The sequence below is a fragment of the Trichomycterus rosablanca genome, chromosome 1 (assembly GCF_030014385.1).
Source record: "Trichomycterus rosablanca isolate fTriRos1 chromosome 1, fTriRos1.hap1, whole genome shotgun sequence".
In the NCBI taxonomy this organism is placed as follows: Eukaryota; Metazoa; Chordata; class Actinopteri; order Siluriformes; family Trichomycteridae; genus Trichomycterus; species Trichomycterus rosablanca.
Window position 1 is genome coordinate 43,919,819 of NC_085988.1, and position 16,629 is coordinate 43,936,447.

The window sequence follows — 16,629 nt, forward strand, 5'->3', positions numbered from 1 at the left end:
ACTGGACTCTAGAGCAGTGGAGACGTGTTCTCTGGAGTGACGAATCACACTTCTCCGTCTGGCAAACCGATGGACGAGTCTGGGTTTGGCGGGTGCCAGGAGAACGGTACTTGTCTGACTGCATTGTGCCAAGTGTAAAGTTTGGTGGAGGGGGGATTATGGTGTGGGGCTGTTGTTCAGAAGTTGGGCTCGTCAGCATACCAAGAGATTTCAAGCTCACAACTTTGTGGGAACAGTTTGGGGATGGCCCCTTCCTGTTTCAACATGACTGCGCACCAGTGCACAAAGCAAGGTCCATAAAGACATGGATGAGCGAGTTTGGTGTGGAAGAACTTGACTGGCCTGCACAGAGTCTTGACCTCAACCCGATAGAACACCTTTGGGATGAATTAGAGCGGAGACTGCGAGCCAGACGTTCTCGTCTAACATCAGTGTCTGACCTCACAAATGCGCTTCTGGAAGAATGGTCAAAAATTCCCATAAACACACTCCTAAACCTTGTGGAAAGCCTTCCCAGAAGAGTTGAAGCTGTTATAGCTGCGAAGGGTGGGCCAACATCATATCAAACCCTATGGATTAAGAATGGGACGTCACTCAAGTTCATATGCGTGTGAAGGCAGACGAGCGAATACTTTTGGCAATATAGTGTATGTGTACATAAGAAGCAGACATAGAAGTCTATTTATTACTTTATTTGTTTTTATTTAATTCACTACATACAGAAAACAAATTCATAAATCAAAACTGCTAAAAATGTCTAAATTTTACATTCATCCCTTTCATAAGGTACAAAAAACCTCTAATATTTTTCAGTAGAAAATCAAATCAATGTTAAAACAATTTTTAGAAGAGTAAACAAATAAGGCCACAGTAAATTTCATAATATATGCACCTTGTTAAACATTTCATAAAAAGGTACCTAGAAACCATGTCTTCCTTAAAAAGGAACAGTCACACAATGAATTGCTTGTGATCAGCTTTATCACCTTACAAAACAAATATGCAGGGGAAAAACATACCATTCTGCAGTAGTTGTGAACACGTAATAAGATTGGTACTGACAGCTGTTTATTTCACTGCAATATGAACACTGCCTTAGGGATGCTGAAAAGCTTAACTGTGCTTGCTTCATCCCTGTTCATGCCAAACTATTCCCACATGTGATCTTGTTAACAGTTTACAGCTGGCCACGTCCTTGTAAAGGTTCACTACCAAGTGTGTCCAGCTGGTCTGTGAAAAGCATCAGTTTTAAAAAAGTGATTTTAATTTGTCTTGCAAGGTGAGACTCATTCAGTGAATACACATACTGGGAATAAGACAAACTCAATTTAAATGTACGTGCCAATCCTACGAGCCTTGTAGTTGATTAAAATGAGCTATGTACGTCTTAAACCACACCTTGGAGTGCACTAACAATGATGATGTTACACATTATAACACACTGGATCCAGTCTGGTACACAGCAGGATATCACTTATGTCTATAAACTATCATGGACGTCATCTGCAAAGCTAAAAGTTGACCAAATAACAGCCAACGTAAACGTGATGCTGAAAGGACTTATGTTCATGAACGCTGAATACTGGGATTTAAATGGTGTGCTAAGAAAGGCAGTGAAAAGGTGGGATTTAAATCTGTGAGTGCAGCCACAATCAACTCTTGCAAAGGCTTAAGGAAGACGTGTATTCCTGCTTTGAGGTCTGGCTCCACAAGACATTCATCTTACAAAAACTATATGCTATTGCTCACCCTGTCAAGTTGGTCATGCAACAAGGGTGACTAAGCTAGTCAAGCAGATATGACCATGACTAAAATGTGGGAATGCAGGCTTTAATATATCTTTGCCTTAAGGTTCAATGTCCCATTGGGTTACCATTACCAGCTTCAAATGAGCATCCTTCAGTAAGCAATATTTCTGAGCATAACTAAATTACAACTAGTTTAATCTCAACAAAAAACCTTCACCTTTCAATGCCAGACCTTAAAGGAAATCAGTTACATGGTCAGATTTAGCTGTTGATAGCAAAATGGGCTGTATAATGGCAATGCCTAGGTTCAAGAAAAATTGTATAAACAACATTGCTGTGCCTGTCAAGCAGACCACAACATCTGGATTATTGAGTGTAAAGTTCTCCTGCAAGATGGGTACACTGATGTCATTGAGTTCATAAATTAGTTTTTAAAGCTCTGGCATTACACAGCCTTTCCAGCTATTCAAAACAACACTAAATGTAAATGACTCCTTTTAATCTTGACATTTAAAAAAGTATTTATACATTTGGCACTGAACTGTGCTATGGTTTCCTTCTTTTAATTTTAGACTAAATAGCATTATTAAGCTTGAACAGTCGATGTTTAGCTATGAAGGGAATGCAGCTTAAAGCATTATTATTTATTAACTACATGAAAGCAGTGCGCATTATATGTGATTGCTAATGAGTCTGGTACTTTTGCCAACGTGATTCACCCTTAATTTACTTTATATCCAGCAACAAAAAACAAGCTACACAAAACACAGAAAGCAAACATACAAATCTACAAACACATCATTGAGTGGTATATCTTCATACCCTCAGCTGCACACAAACATACACATGAACTCCCAAAATAGTGCCCCTGCAGTCCGAAAGCTGAAGTACTCTGGAGCCTCCGCTCAGCCTGATCAGGTGTAAATGATTGCTGGTGGATTCATGGTGGATGGTAAGAATCTGCCCTTTCTAAGACTTGTTTTAGTTTCTCTGAAAGGAACTCTGGGCTGCTGTGGCTGCTGCGCTCTGGAACGTGCGGTTAGTGAGGACTCCTTGAGAAAACTCCTGCTGAGCCTTCTGGAAGCTGGCACTGGTGCGTCGGTAATGAGCATGGACCTGAAAGCATCCAGAGTCATTAAATCTGATTGGACCACTCAAAATAACAAACAAAAAAATTCTAAAACTGAATGACAGTGTAGCAATATTTACAATCAATATGACATTCAATGGCAAAATTGAAAAATTGCACTCTTGCAAGTAATTGGATGAACCACCTGTGACAGATATTAAAGCCAGTAGCACCAGACTGCCAGATGCTGGTGCCGAATAACCAAAACCTAATGACACCACCACATTTTTTCTGTGGGCATGGGGTTACTAGACTGGTGTACCTTGTTCAATTTATGCCATATAAACAGCTTAGACTAACAGACATTCTGCCAGATTGTTGGCAAGTTTTTCCAACTGATGGTTTACAAATACCTTGTTTTAGTCAGGGCTGATTTTTAGCCCTTTCATAAAGGTCCTCCTCATGTCATACCTTTAGTCACAGCCACTGGTTACAGTTTGTGTTAAAGAATTCTAACAAGTGCTACCCTGGTTTTTGATCAAACTAGAAAGCCCTGAATGATGTTCAGTGTCTCAGACAGTCACTGCAAATCTGTACTTTTCTCTGATTAGATTCCTTATTTTGAATGCTCTATTGACAAGTGTGTCCACAAAAAAAAGTTTAAAAAAAAAAATTATAAAACCTACCGTCTTAAGAAGGATGACTGCCAACACAGAGCATATGTTGAAAAAAGCTGCAACCACCAGCATTATGACACCTGCAGCGGGGTTCTGAGTAACTACACTGACAGCTGAAATCCAACCACTGTGAACAAACCAGACAAGAGTATTAACAGCAAATCTGCTCAAGCAAGAGACCACAGATGACCAACAAGTAAAGGTCAATTCTACAGAGAGGAGGAAACAAGAAATTACAGAGCAAAGACCTACTTCACAGCCAGCAGAAAGAAGTGAAGAAAGACCCAAACGAGGTGTTAATTCAAGGACATGGAGCGAAAACAGCAGAAGTTTTAGCAAGCAGCAGAAAGATGCCTATCCCACAATCAAAGTGCAGAAAAAAGTAAGCTCACAGGTTTAAATTATGCACCCACAAATGTCGGAGTACCATTTTTTTCACAATTAATTACAACTCTTTTGTAATTTCATTAAAAAATTTAAAATATCAGACTAACTGATGGAAACAGAAATGTAAAATTGACAAGCCATTACAAAATGTATATAAACAGAAGAAATACTGAAAATAAAAAAGAAAGAATGTCTTGGAAATGGCACATTAACTTCAATATATGGTTCTAAAATATTGTTATTATCAATAAAACAATATTAGAGCTGCAACTAATGATTACATCAATAATCAATTCATCAGAAGGAGAATGCCTCATCAGTTTGTAACCTAAAGCTCAAGTGCAGTTGGGTTATGCAGCAAGAAATTGATCTGAAGCACACAAGCAGGTCCACCTCTCAATGGTTCAAAAGAAACAAAACTTGGAGTTCGGAGTGGCTGAGTCCTGACTTAAACTCCATAGAGATGCTGTGGCAAGAACTTATAAGGCGGTTGATGCTCAAAAAATCTCCAGTGGAGCAAATTACAACAATTCTGCAAAGAAGAATTCCTCCACAGGGATATAAAAGACACATCACAAATGTTTCATTTTGTTTCAATCAAATGTTTCAGATTTAGAAGTGCAATAATCATAATTCAATAATCATTTCAACTGGGATAAATAAAGTATCTACTATATCCATCTTTAAAAGCAGCATTTTGTGTTTACTCGAGTTGTCTATCTTAAAACGAGTTGAAAGATCTGTAACATTTAAATGCGAAAAATAAGCAAAAAAATCGTGTGGGGGCAAATACTGCCATGGCACAATATAGCTGCAAATTTTAGTAACATTGATTTCAAGGACAAATATAAAGTAATACAGACAGATATGCTCACTGAGCTGGTCTAAGCAAAAACTGAATGATGGCTTGTTTACAGAATTGAGACATTTCATTAATAAACATTAGCCCTTTTCTCTGCAAAGTATAAATGTAGAATATCTGCACAATGGCAGAGCTGGTTTACTATAAAACCTCTTACACTAAAAGCGCTAGCTTATCTGAGAGTTAAAACACAACATTAGGACAGATCTGTGTTTACTTTTCCTTTAGGTGTCTTTCTGGGGCAAAACATAGATTCCCAGATCAGCAACTTGTCCTTGTCCACATCAAAATGTGTGCACACATTTACAATGTTTCAAATTTTGTATTACATGATAAAGCCTCCACTTTTTCTCTGTTACAGACTTTAAAGCAATGTTTAAAAGATTTGTTTTAAATAATTTTTTTTTACTTAAATGTGTTGTTTTAAAAGCCATGCTTCCTCAAACTACTACACATATGCATATTCAGTCAATAACATTAAACCACAAAACAGTCTGACAAAAAGGACAAATCAAACAAATAATAGGAACTGTTGCACTAACCTGTTGCCCCACTGAGGAATACCAACTGTTTGAATGATCATCACCACGATTTGGGCAAAGAAGATAAAAAAGAACAAAAAGAAATTGAAGGAGCTATCAGACCTGAAGGAGGAAACAAAACCATTAATTACAAAATACACTGTCACATAGTTTACATTAAACAAACATCGCTGTATATACATGTAATGCATATATTTTAGTAAATCATTATCTTGTAGTTGTCACTGGCAGTTGTGGCAAGGTGTTTTGTGTAAACAGCTAAATCATTACACAGAAAGTAGCAATACAGTGGATTCAGGAAGTATTCAGACCTCTCGACGTACACACTTTGTGGTGTCTACAATCTAATTCCATTCGAAATTTACCAAAGTTAAGTTTTTGAAGAGGCCTTTTAAAAGCCTTCCTAAACTCCACTGTGATGCTAAGGCAGGAACGTTAGCTAACTGTTAAGGCTTGTAAGCCTTCCAATGCAGCTGAATTCAGAGCAATTCTGCTGTGGAGGAATATTGGCCCAGTTTCCCTTGCAATGTGAAACACTGATCTCCAGTGATTGGAAGCATTTGTTTGCAGTTGTTACTGATTTAAGTGGCACGACCAGATGTTCTGGTTAAGAGGCTTTTAATATAGATTTTTCTAGAAAAATAATCTTAAATAAATTAAATAATAATTTCAAAACTGTGCTGTGTTCCTCATGAGCACATTGTCTAGAAGGAATCATGAAATACTTTTTCTTTTCTTTTTTTTTTACTCAGCTTTGGACAGTAATCTTGTAAGGCAGATTGCTTGACCTCTATCTAAAACTAATATTCACACTGATATTTAAATAGGTCTTTGTTTGGATGTTCTAAACAATGGGAGTCTCACCTAAAAGCTTTGTAGACAGGCCGGAACCAGCAGAGGAAGGAGCAAGGAGAGAAGAGAATAAACCACAAGATGGAGAAGCCGAAATCCATTCCGTGGTTGGAATCAGTGGTGAAATATGCCAGACAAGCCAGGAGGTTCAAAAACAGAGTCACACAATACACTGAGAGAGGGAAAAGAGAGCAAAACAAGGGAAGAACAATTACTCAGATGAACAAAATAACTGCTGAAGTATGCAGTACAATGGGTGTAATAGCTTGTACCAACACACTGCCAGAAGATATGCAGTGTTTGAAAAATTAAGTAATTAGATTGAAATGACATTTTTTGCAGTGCAAAATATGATACTATCGATACGTACACATCCACAGATAATAAATCATCTTGCAGACCCGTCTGTGCTGCTCTGGAATTTCCTCTGAGAAATCCTGGTAGAAACAAGGCTTAATAGGTAATATTTTTGGCAACGGCGGCCAGTTGTTCTGCTTGCCTGTGAAAAGAAAAATATGAATGAATGAAACAAAAGGCAGCAATATCTACACTCAGTTGTCACCTAGTATACCCGGGGTATAATTACATTTGCACTCTGTAGGTAAACAATTGATGACATAGTTATCAGTTCCCCTTTACCCCACGCAAAAATGAAAAAAAAAAAGACTACCAAGGGAACACTAACAACTAGGGAAGTTAATAATTAACCGGTTAACATATAGCCAACAGAGAAGTCGTTTGGTTAATTCTGTTAATTCAAAATGCCATTTAAAATTAGCTGTCAATTCAGTAACCAACATTCTGCCATTTGACTAAATTGTGCTCTGCTGTGAGTTTTCAATCCATTTTAGTTCAAATCACTTAAAGAGCAGACACAATCAATTAATCACCATCACTGAGTGGAATGCACTGCATGTCTTTTTTTTTAAGACTCTGTGGCAGGTAAAAAGATGCAGCCAACCCCGACTGCATGCATACCAGAAGGGGCACGCAGTAGTCTCAGCTCAGTACTGTGCCATTCGGGAACACGTGGCACAGAGCCGAGAATCTGTATTCCAAATACCACACTACCTACTAATTTGTGTACTTAAATACTTTAATTAGGCTTGAGCTTACAGTAGTGAGCTGTTTAAAACACAGCACATTAGCCTATAGTCAGCATCTCTTCTTTCATCTGTTTGTGCTCTGAATATGGAGAGTTTTTAATATTTTAATATTGTCTTTTTATACTTATATATACACTTTACATTTTTTGGTTTTAATTATTTTGTAGTTGTTTGTTTGCTCTGTGTGGGAACCCAACATTAGGCAGGAGATAACAAGCAACCCCAGATAGGACTTGTGTCGGAGGGGGGGTGTGGTGATCCAACTCTCCTTGATTAAATTGGGGGTGTGCATGTGGCATAAATTAAGGTATATCCAGGTAATTAAACTTGTATTTTATGTTTATTACTATGCTTCTGTCCCCAGTACAGTAATATATGCATGTTTAGCATATTGAGTGTACAGTACCTGTAGTTCCCTCTCTGTTCTGCAGCTCCTGTTCTCTGCGCTCAAGCTCAGCTGCTTTCCTCTCCAGTTCCTCTTGCTGTCTCAGCAGATTGGCCTGTCCTGCGGCTGCAGTTGCCTAGGAAGCAGCACACAGTTTCAGCAGCAGTGTCTTTACACATTAAACTGAGGCACGTCTCATATGCTCACTTACTGGATGCTTCAGCAATACCACACTAGCTGAATTTTCAAAGCAATTTTTTTTATAATGATTTCTCATGGTTACACATTGCTCTGCATTGTGTGACTAACCTGAGGGTTCGGTTCCACAGAAGGCTGCAGCACGGCGGGCTGGGAGGGGACAGCAGAGGCTGGGACAGTGGTGCCTGTCAAAGCTCCCTATTAGAGAAGCACACAAGTCAATGTGCAAGTTCTAAACAGAAGTCGCAGATTATTGTAATGCCCTGTAGCAGATAATTTCTATGATTTAAATACATTTTTTAATTAATATTTTGGTTCATTTTGATGTCTCTCCACTATAAAATAAAAAACATATTTAGTAATGGCAGGTCTAGCACCACTCAGATGCACTTGGTGCAGGCAGGAAGACACACCTTGGACTAAGCATCAATATATCTATAGAGCATTGCACACTCAAAAATTCAATCCCATACTTATACCTTGCTGCACGTTAGAATCTTTGTAAAATAAGTACAACCAGCACAGACATGGGGTAAAATAGTGACCAAAAGAGAAAATTATAATGACACAGTACCGCCCACTATGATCATTTTATTTGTTATAGAAGCCTAAAGTCTTACTTAGGAGCAACAAGACAAACATGTCCAACAATTAAACCCACCCACTAAGAATGTTGCTAATTTCTTCTTCCAGAAGATCAAACAGGATAATAACTAGCACTATTTCTAGTAGGATTCTAGGATTACTAGCACCAAAAATAGGGACACCAATGATTAACCAATAACAGTCATTGTTATGTCGTTTCATTCCCAACAGCTGATGCTTAATACCAATTAAGAGTGGTGCTAGGAATATTAACAGATAAAGACTGCTGATTTCAAATGTGCCCTCACCCAACCTCACTGCCAGTGTTGTTTACAGATGCATACAGACGGATTCTAACCTGCCCAGAAATATTTATGTATTTATATTATTTCAATAATGAACAAAGGAACTATCAAGCATAAATGGAAGCTGTTATTTGTCAGTATAGAGCATTTTTTTACAACAATAATGTAAATCTTTTGCATCATGCTGTGTAAAGGTCAAACTCTGCTTATCATTTTATTATAATTACACTACTGTTGTTAGGAAAAGATTTAATATACTGTCTGCATGTCTGTTATGATTAGCATGGTTAGTTAGAGCTTCTTATGAACTGTTCACAAATGACAGTTTAAAATCTACATTCTGAAAGTTGCTTGGTGTTTATGTTCATCTCCCTGTTGTAGTAGTCATATGTTCACCTCCCATTAGTAGTCATATGTGCTACATGACGTATTATTTAATTGAATAATGAAGAAGAATGACAATTTCAGAGCTACAGGAAAGACTAGGAATCTTGTCAAAAAATAAAAATGAACTAAAATGAAAGAAATACTAGCCTAACAGCTTTTTTATTTTATTGTAGTTAAGCTATTTTTGATGGATTGTGCCAGGAAGGGCATCCAACATAAAACTGTGCCAAATCAGTTATGTGGACCTGTAGCGACCCCTAAATACAGAAGCAGCCGAAATAAAAAAAGGTTGGACTGATGCACAGTTAGTTCCCATCTAGGTATATTTAAATTTCTTATGGTATAGTACTACTTACTGAATCCGAGGCAGGAAAAGGGTTGAACTGTTGCAAATGATCCACTCCAGGGTTGGTCACCTGTGTGACTGAAGGATCCTAAAAGAGAGTACATTATATATAGTATGGTGATTTTGGTTTTCATAATATTTAAGTGCAGCAGGCAAACAGCAGTCTGAAATGTTGGTACAAACATTTGTGCACTCTAAACAAGATGTTTATATGTCACTCAGTCATCTCGCAAAGTCAAACTACTTTATTCTGAAACAGCTGTACTGTCCATCACTGCCCTTGTTTGTAATCTATCTGTCACATCAATGCAATAAAAAAAGCAAGAATTAAGTGTTATACTGCATAAAAAGTTTTCTCTTTTTGCATTCTGTAGGTCAGAAAGTGTAGCTCCTTTATTCACAGGCACTGTTACTTTTAAAGTTCAATTTTGCATGTACTTTGATCTTTCTTAGTATAACAAATTATTACCAGTGTGCAAAACAAACATAGGTTGGCTTCTTAAAATTCATACAATACTTTTGTTGAACTTTGTTCATGATACACAGAAAGTAAATGTGAGATTTGGATTTCCCGGTGTGACAGTAACTTGCATGCCATTACATTTTCCACACCTAACCTTACGTCATCTTTTACAGCCATTAGAATGAGTCATCTCTAATTACACCTGTTTAAATTCCCATAATGCTTTAGAGGCCATGTACACAAAACTGACATTTAGGCAAGTAAAAAAATGGGTACATTCACATATTCCAAAATCCAAAGTTTTGCCACATACAGTTGATTCAAAAAGTATTCAGACCCTTGACTTTTTTGTGGATTTGATTTTCAATGGATATAATCGCAATCAACACTTATCAAGAAAGAATAAAAAAACAGAAACTAAAATTATTTAATACTTTGTAGAAGTCCAGTTAGCAGCAATTACAGCTGCAAGTTTTCTTGGATGCTTCACTAAAAGCTGGATTTGGGCAGTTTATCCCATTCTTCATGTCTGGCCCTCTCAAACTCTGTCAGACCAAATGGCAAGCGTCTGTGAACTGCCATCTTCAGGACTCTCCACAGATGCTTGATGGAGGTAAAAGTCTTGGGCTGGGCCTCTCAAGAACATTCAGAGACTCACCACAAAACCATTTTAATGTTGCTTTGGCTGTATGGTTTGGGTCACTGCCATGTTGAAGGATGAACTGTCCATCCAACACATTTTTCCATTGCTGTACAGTATTGCACTTTTACAGTGAATGTTGAGTTCTTTTCTGCCTCAATGAGCAGGGCCATCTTGCCCGAATGTCTAATTTGATTTAAGAAGGTTTAGTGTTGTGCCAAGATCAGTCTGTTTTAAAATTATTGTGGCCACTGTGGTCCTGGTAACACTCAAACAAATAAATATTGATTCTATTCCTTGCCACGATTTGATAACAGTGATCCACAGGAACCAAGTTCCTGGCTTGGTTTTTGTCCTTGCACTGCAGTGTAAATTGTAAACCCTTATGTTCCTTCACCATTTGTGCTAGTTGCTTAATCAGACAATGGGCTTTGTTGCAACTGCAAGGTGGTGCATTTCGATTTTGCCTTTCCTTCCTCAAACACAACCATAAGTGTACATTAGGTACTCAAATGCACCTTTACACTGCATGGTACCCTATGGCAAGCCGTGCCTTATGGTAAAGTATGTTTTTAAATAAACGATTCCACATTCAGTGGTCATTAAAGCTTGCTGTATGGGTGGAGAGAGAAATAGTGCAAACCATCAATTGGTCACTAAAGGGAGCAAATACAAGCGCCATATTTAAAACCCTTCTGTCACAGATTTTATTACCATGATGTCATGAAAAATAAAAAAATCGCAATGGGGCAAACCTAAAAAAATTTCCTGTTGATGCTGCTGCTATCGTTTACAGTTACTAAAGCGTGCCCTCCGGAGGAGAAAGCATCACAGCCTCACGTACTAAGAATTGCTCTTACTTTCACTGGTTCTCTTGTGCAACTGGAAACAGACAGTAGGTACGGTATTGACAGTTCAGAATTTGAATGCATATGGAAAAAGGGCTAAACAGACCATCTGGGCCTAAATGTGTATACAACAGACAGCTCTTCTGGCTCTAATTAGCAAAACTTTATAGCTTATTTCTTTCACTATATTGCCTAATTGAATAATCTGCTAATCCAGTAACTTTGTTCATCTGTCTTCAGAAACACTCACGCCCTGGAAGCAAACATGAACTCTCATTACAAAAGAGTAAAGAGGCGTGTTTACTTTCCAAAGCAGTGCTTTAGGAGTGATATGGTGAGGTAGCATTAACACCCACTGCTCCATTGTTATGTTACAGGATGCAGGGTAAATGTACTGGAAACATTCATATCAGCAAGTGATAATGTTTTACTTAATACATTATCAATCAGTAATCATACAATACCAAGTAGGGCAAAAAAGAATTTTGTCTCTATGTCAGATGGTGTAGGAGCTATGGACCTCATAGTTTTGCAATACGCTATAGCACCACCATCAGGATTGAGAACCTGAGTAGCATAAGGGTCTACTACCTGTTGACCAAATCTCATGTCGGTACAACTTATGGTTTGGTCTGTGCATTTTGTTTTGTTTTATCAGAGGAAAAGCAATATAAGAAAAGAAGAAGACAGATCCTAACAAAAACAATAGGGTTCCAGCACCTCAGTGATTGGGCCTCCAATAATAACATTATAGAGGACTCCAGAGCAATGTACACTGCATGCACAGCAGGTGGAACAACCTATGCTGCTGCTGCATTCAGTGACTCATTTCCTGAGGAACAGGAGTCAGACTAGGTTCTTACAAATGTGAAAGATATTGACAATGCAGTCACCAGTGGTAATAATGAGCTAAAGAATGTATCTGACATAAGCCTGACATAAGTTAAAAACAGGTTTAAAAAATGATTATCTCAACTTAGCTTTTTACATTTACTTTATGACATTTAAACGCAGCTACGCTGTACATTTGGGCTGCACAATTCATGCTTCCAAAATGCTGCTTAACTTTTCTGGGTATTAAAGCAGAACCCCACTAGTGCTGTCTAAGTAGCACTAACAGCTTAGTCTGTTAGGACTAAGTCCTTGCTCAGTCATAGGGTTGATGAACAGACTTAGGAACAGTGTTTTTAATTAGGTACTATTGGCCATAAACAAAAAATACAAATGCATATAGTTACACGTAAACAACTTTGAATGCTTTTCAAAGCGATGACTTTGAACAGGTGGATTTAAACGACTTGCCAGAAGCTTAATTACATTTAAAATCATTGTTTAACCATTATAAAAATGGCCATACCAAACACTAAGGATTTCTAAAATGCATATATATTTTTTTTTTTGAAAGATTCAAGACTGTTAGACGCTCTGGTGGTCCATAATGCTAGTCTACCACTTTTGAGATTCTGGTTCAGATCTCAGTGGTGCTATCGGCCGGCAAAGCATCTACACAAATCATCTAAAGGGAATCAAGGGAAAAAAGTCTAATTAATTGTCTTATTATGTGGTCTATAATGAAAAACATCATATCAAATTAGAGAGTCAGATCTGCATGAAAAAATAGGTATTTTAGCAAAACATTTAAAAACACAGAACTTAATTAATATAGTAAATGCATTTGTTTGTGTGTTTAATCAGATTAATGTATTTTTAACCAGCCATATGATGATAATAGTATTTGTTATTATCATATTTGTATATTAATATATATTGGCACCACTGATAAAGGGGCAGCACGGTGGCTAAGTGGGTAGCACTGTCGCCTCACAGCAAGAAGGTCCTGGGTTCGATCCCCAGGTGGGGCGGTCCGGGTCCTTTCTGTGTGGAGTTTGCATGTTCTCCCCGTGTCTGCGTGGGTTTACTCCAGGTGCTCCGGTTTCCTCCCACAGTCCAAAGACATGCAAATGAGGTGAATTGGAGATACTAAATTGTCAATGACTGTGTTCGATATAACCTTGTGAAATGAAGAACCTTGTGTGAAGATAAAGTACCGTTTCCTGTCATGAATGTAACCAAAAGGGTAAAACATGACGTTAAAATCCTAATAAACAAATAAACACCACTGATAAAGATGAATAAAAGGGTTATAAGAAAATCCTATACTGAAAATTTAGAAAAATCCAATCTTTAATTGAAGTAAATCTCTAATTATAAAATAATGTTTAACAAAGCCTTAAAACCATTTTACACATCTTTACCAGGGGTGCCAATTACAGTGAAGAGAACTGTTATTATTATTTTAATAAAAAGATACAGAAAGATACAATAGAGACAGATGAATGTAATTTAGGGTTGCCCAGAAGGTTCATAGACCAATGGCCAACAGCATAAGAGAAACCAAATATATTACTCATGTTACTGCTGGTACCAAGTATGTTATAGGAAAACAGACCTGTTGTAAACGGTATGCTATAAGAAACAGAGTAATTGATTTCAGTGAAACATTATAACCTATCCACAGTGGTAGGTGGGCAGGATGCAGGATCAGCACGCAGCTCAACAAAAGTGCGCGTACAACTTCTTCTTAACACCACAACTAGACTCCTCAGTACAGGCGCGCTGTAATTGGCTCACACAGCTGTCAATCACACTGACGAACCCGACCTGTGCCTAACCCACTCCAGTGATTTCCTGCTTAAAGATTTTCTAACTGAAATGAAAGCGTTTAGAAGTAGCACATAAAGCAGCTCTTACCTGAAAAGGATTGACTTCAACTGGATTTTCGAACGGGTTGGCGTCAAAACCTGACATCCTGACGAAGCTTCTCCAAACCTGAACTATAAACAGAGCACTGCTGCTAAACTTCAGACGCCTGAGCTGCTCCCCAACTTCCGTACTGCGTACTGCTTGCGCATGCGCCTGAGTTCCTGTCGACGTCACCAAGTTATTGTGTAGGATGTTTTCATCGAATATATCATTGTCATGAATGTTCATTACTATTATTAACTTATTTTAAGGTTTTTTTTTTAACAGAAGACTGGGCAATGGTGGCCTAAACGTGTATTTATTTAATCATACAGTATTCATTTCAAGACGCCTGGAAAAAGTGGAAGCGAATGTTGTTTATGTGATGTTCACGTGCTCGTCAGATGGCTGTAATATGAAGCATCTGCATATTTAAGTGCAACCAAACACTCTAAATATAAAGATATGCACTCAGGCTTATTGCAGATACAAAAATTGCCCTTACGTGTGTGTGTGTGTGTGTGTCTGCCCTGCAATGGACTGGCGCCCTATCCAGGGTGTGTGCCTTGTGCCCATTGAGAGCTGGGATAGGCTCCAGCACCCCCCACGAACCTCATTAAAAATCAGATTAGAGTGAGTGTTTTGTTTGTTTATTAGGATTTTAACGTCATGTTTTACACTTTGGTTACATTCATGACAGAAACGGTAGTTACACATTACACAAGGTTCATCAGTTCACAAGGTTATATCGAACACAGTCATGGACAATTTATGTCTCCAATTCACCTCACTTGCATGTCTTTGGACTGTGGGAGGAAACCGGAGCTCCCGGAGGAAACCCACGCAGACACGGGGAGAACATGCAAACTCCACACAGAAAGGACCGGCACTACAATGCACTGGTTTGTGCATCTAGCGGCTAGGTATCTATAGGACAATTCAGTGTTTCCAATTAGCCTGGTGGCATGTTTTGTGAACATGCAAACTCCGCACAGAAAGGACCCGGACCGCCCCACCTGGGAATCGAACCCAGGACCTTCTTGATGTGAGGCGACGGTGCCAGTGTGTTAAAGTAATCAGTTTCTAAATCAAGTTGTTATTATGTAAGAAGTGAATTAACAAATTACAGATTTCATTTAATTGCATTTTCAGAAAGTGTCCACACTTTTGGAAATGGGGTTTGTATAATCCTGAAAATAAAATGCTATACAATGTTATTAATTTGTGCTGAGTACTTATTCTGCCTCTCAGTTTGGGTTCTTAAACATATTTTTATGCTAACAGAATACATCTGTTTTTATTTACAAGTACAAAAGTGCTTAAATGCACTGTTAGTATATTAGATAACAAAACCAAGGTGAGTAAATACTCGATTTACCTTGTCATGGACATAATCATTGCTATTAAGGACCCCCTGATGTACATACACCGATCAGCCATAACATTAAAACCACCTCCTTGTTTCTACACTCATTTACCATATAGAAGCACTTTGTAATTCTGCAATTACTGACTGTAGTCCATCTGTTTCTCTGCATGCTTTGTTAGCCCCCTTTCATGCTGTTCTTTAATGGTCAGGACTCTCCCAGGACCACTACAGAGTATGTATTATTTGGGTGGTGGATCATTCTCAGCACTGCAGTGCCACTGACATGGTGGTGGTGTGTTAGTGTGTGTTGTGCTGGTATGAGTGACCTGTGACCACTGATGAAGGTCTAGAAGATGAGCAACTCAAACAGCAGCAATAGATGAGCGATCGTAGATGACTTTACATCTACAAGGTGAACCAACTAGGTAGGAGTGTCTTATAGACTGGACAGTGAAGAACAGGGTGAAAGAAGGCTAAAAAAGTATGTAGAGAAACAGATGGACTACAGTCAGTAATTGTAGAACTACAAAGTGCTCCTACATGGTAAGTGGAGTTGATAAAATGGTCAGTGGGCCGCTCAGGTGGCGCAGAGGTAAAAACACACGCTGCAACCAGAGCTGGGATCTCGAATACATCGTATCGAATCTCAGCTCTGCCTTGCCGGCAGAGGCTGAGCGGCCACATGAACAACGATTGGCCTGTTGTTCAGATGGGCGGGACTAAGCCGGATGGGGTCTCTGTCTGTCAGACTGGGGCATTTACGACCTCTGCTGGCTGATTAGAGGCACCTGCACAGAGATGGGGAAGGAGTGCTCTTAGGGTGTGTCTCTCCGTACACAACGCTAGGTGGCACAACACTCGTCAGTGTGTGGGTGATAAGATGCATACGGCTTGCTGCCCACGTGTTGGAGGGGGCGTGGGTTAGCTTCGATCTCCTCGGTCAGAGCAGGGATCGGAGAGGAAGCATGATGCAATTGGGCAATTGGACGCGCTAAAGGGGGAGAAAAAGGGGAGAAAACGCATAAAAAAATAAATTAATAAATTTTTTAATAAATAAATAAAATGGTCAGTGAGTGTAGAAACAAGGAGGTGGTTTTAATGTTATGGCTGATCAGTGT

The 16,629-nt window shown here is 38.6% G+C and overlaps 1 protein-coding gene across 1 annotated transcript; it reads right to left on the reverse strand.

Annotated features, from left to right (window-relative positions):
* Nucleotides 1-681: 681 nt before the first annotated feature.
* Nucleotides 682-14,236, reverse strand: scamp2 (secretory carrier membrane protein 2). Its single transcript, XM_062993155.1, has 9 exons — nt 14,152-14,236; nt 9,460-9,537; nt 7,938-8,024; nt 7,650-7,764; nt 6,508-6,636; nt 6,150-6,309; nt 5,286-5,387; nt 3,504-3,621; nt 682-2,864 (listed from the first exon to the last, which is right to left on the reverse strand). The coding sequence occupies exons 1-9, from the start codon at nt 14,206-14,208 to the stop codon at nt 2,730-2,732; spliced, it is 981 nt and encodes a 326-aa protein (XP_062849225.1). The 5' UTR covers nt 14,209-14,236; the 3' UTR covers nt 682-2,729.
* Between the last annotated feature and the right edge of the window lie 2,393 nt (nt 14,237-16,629).

Coding starts and splice junctions, on each gene's coding strand:
- scamp2 (XM_062993155.1), bottom strand. CDS start 14,208: ATGTCAGGTTTTGACGCCAACCCGTTCGAAAATCCAGTTGAAGTCAAT. Junction 3,622..5,285: donor ATTCCTCAGTGGGGCAACAG/GTTAGTGCAACA, acceptor GTTTGTTCACAG/TGGTTGGATTTCAGCTGTCA. Junction 2,865..3,503: donor CAGTCATCCTTCTTAAGACG/GTAGGTTTTATA, acceptor GGATGCTTTCAG/GTCCATGCTCATTACCGACG.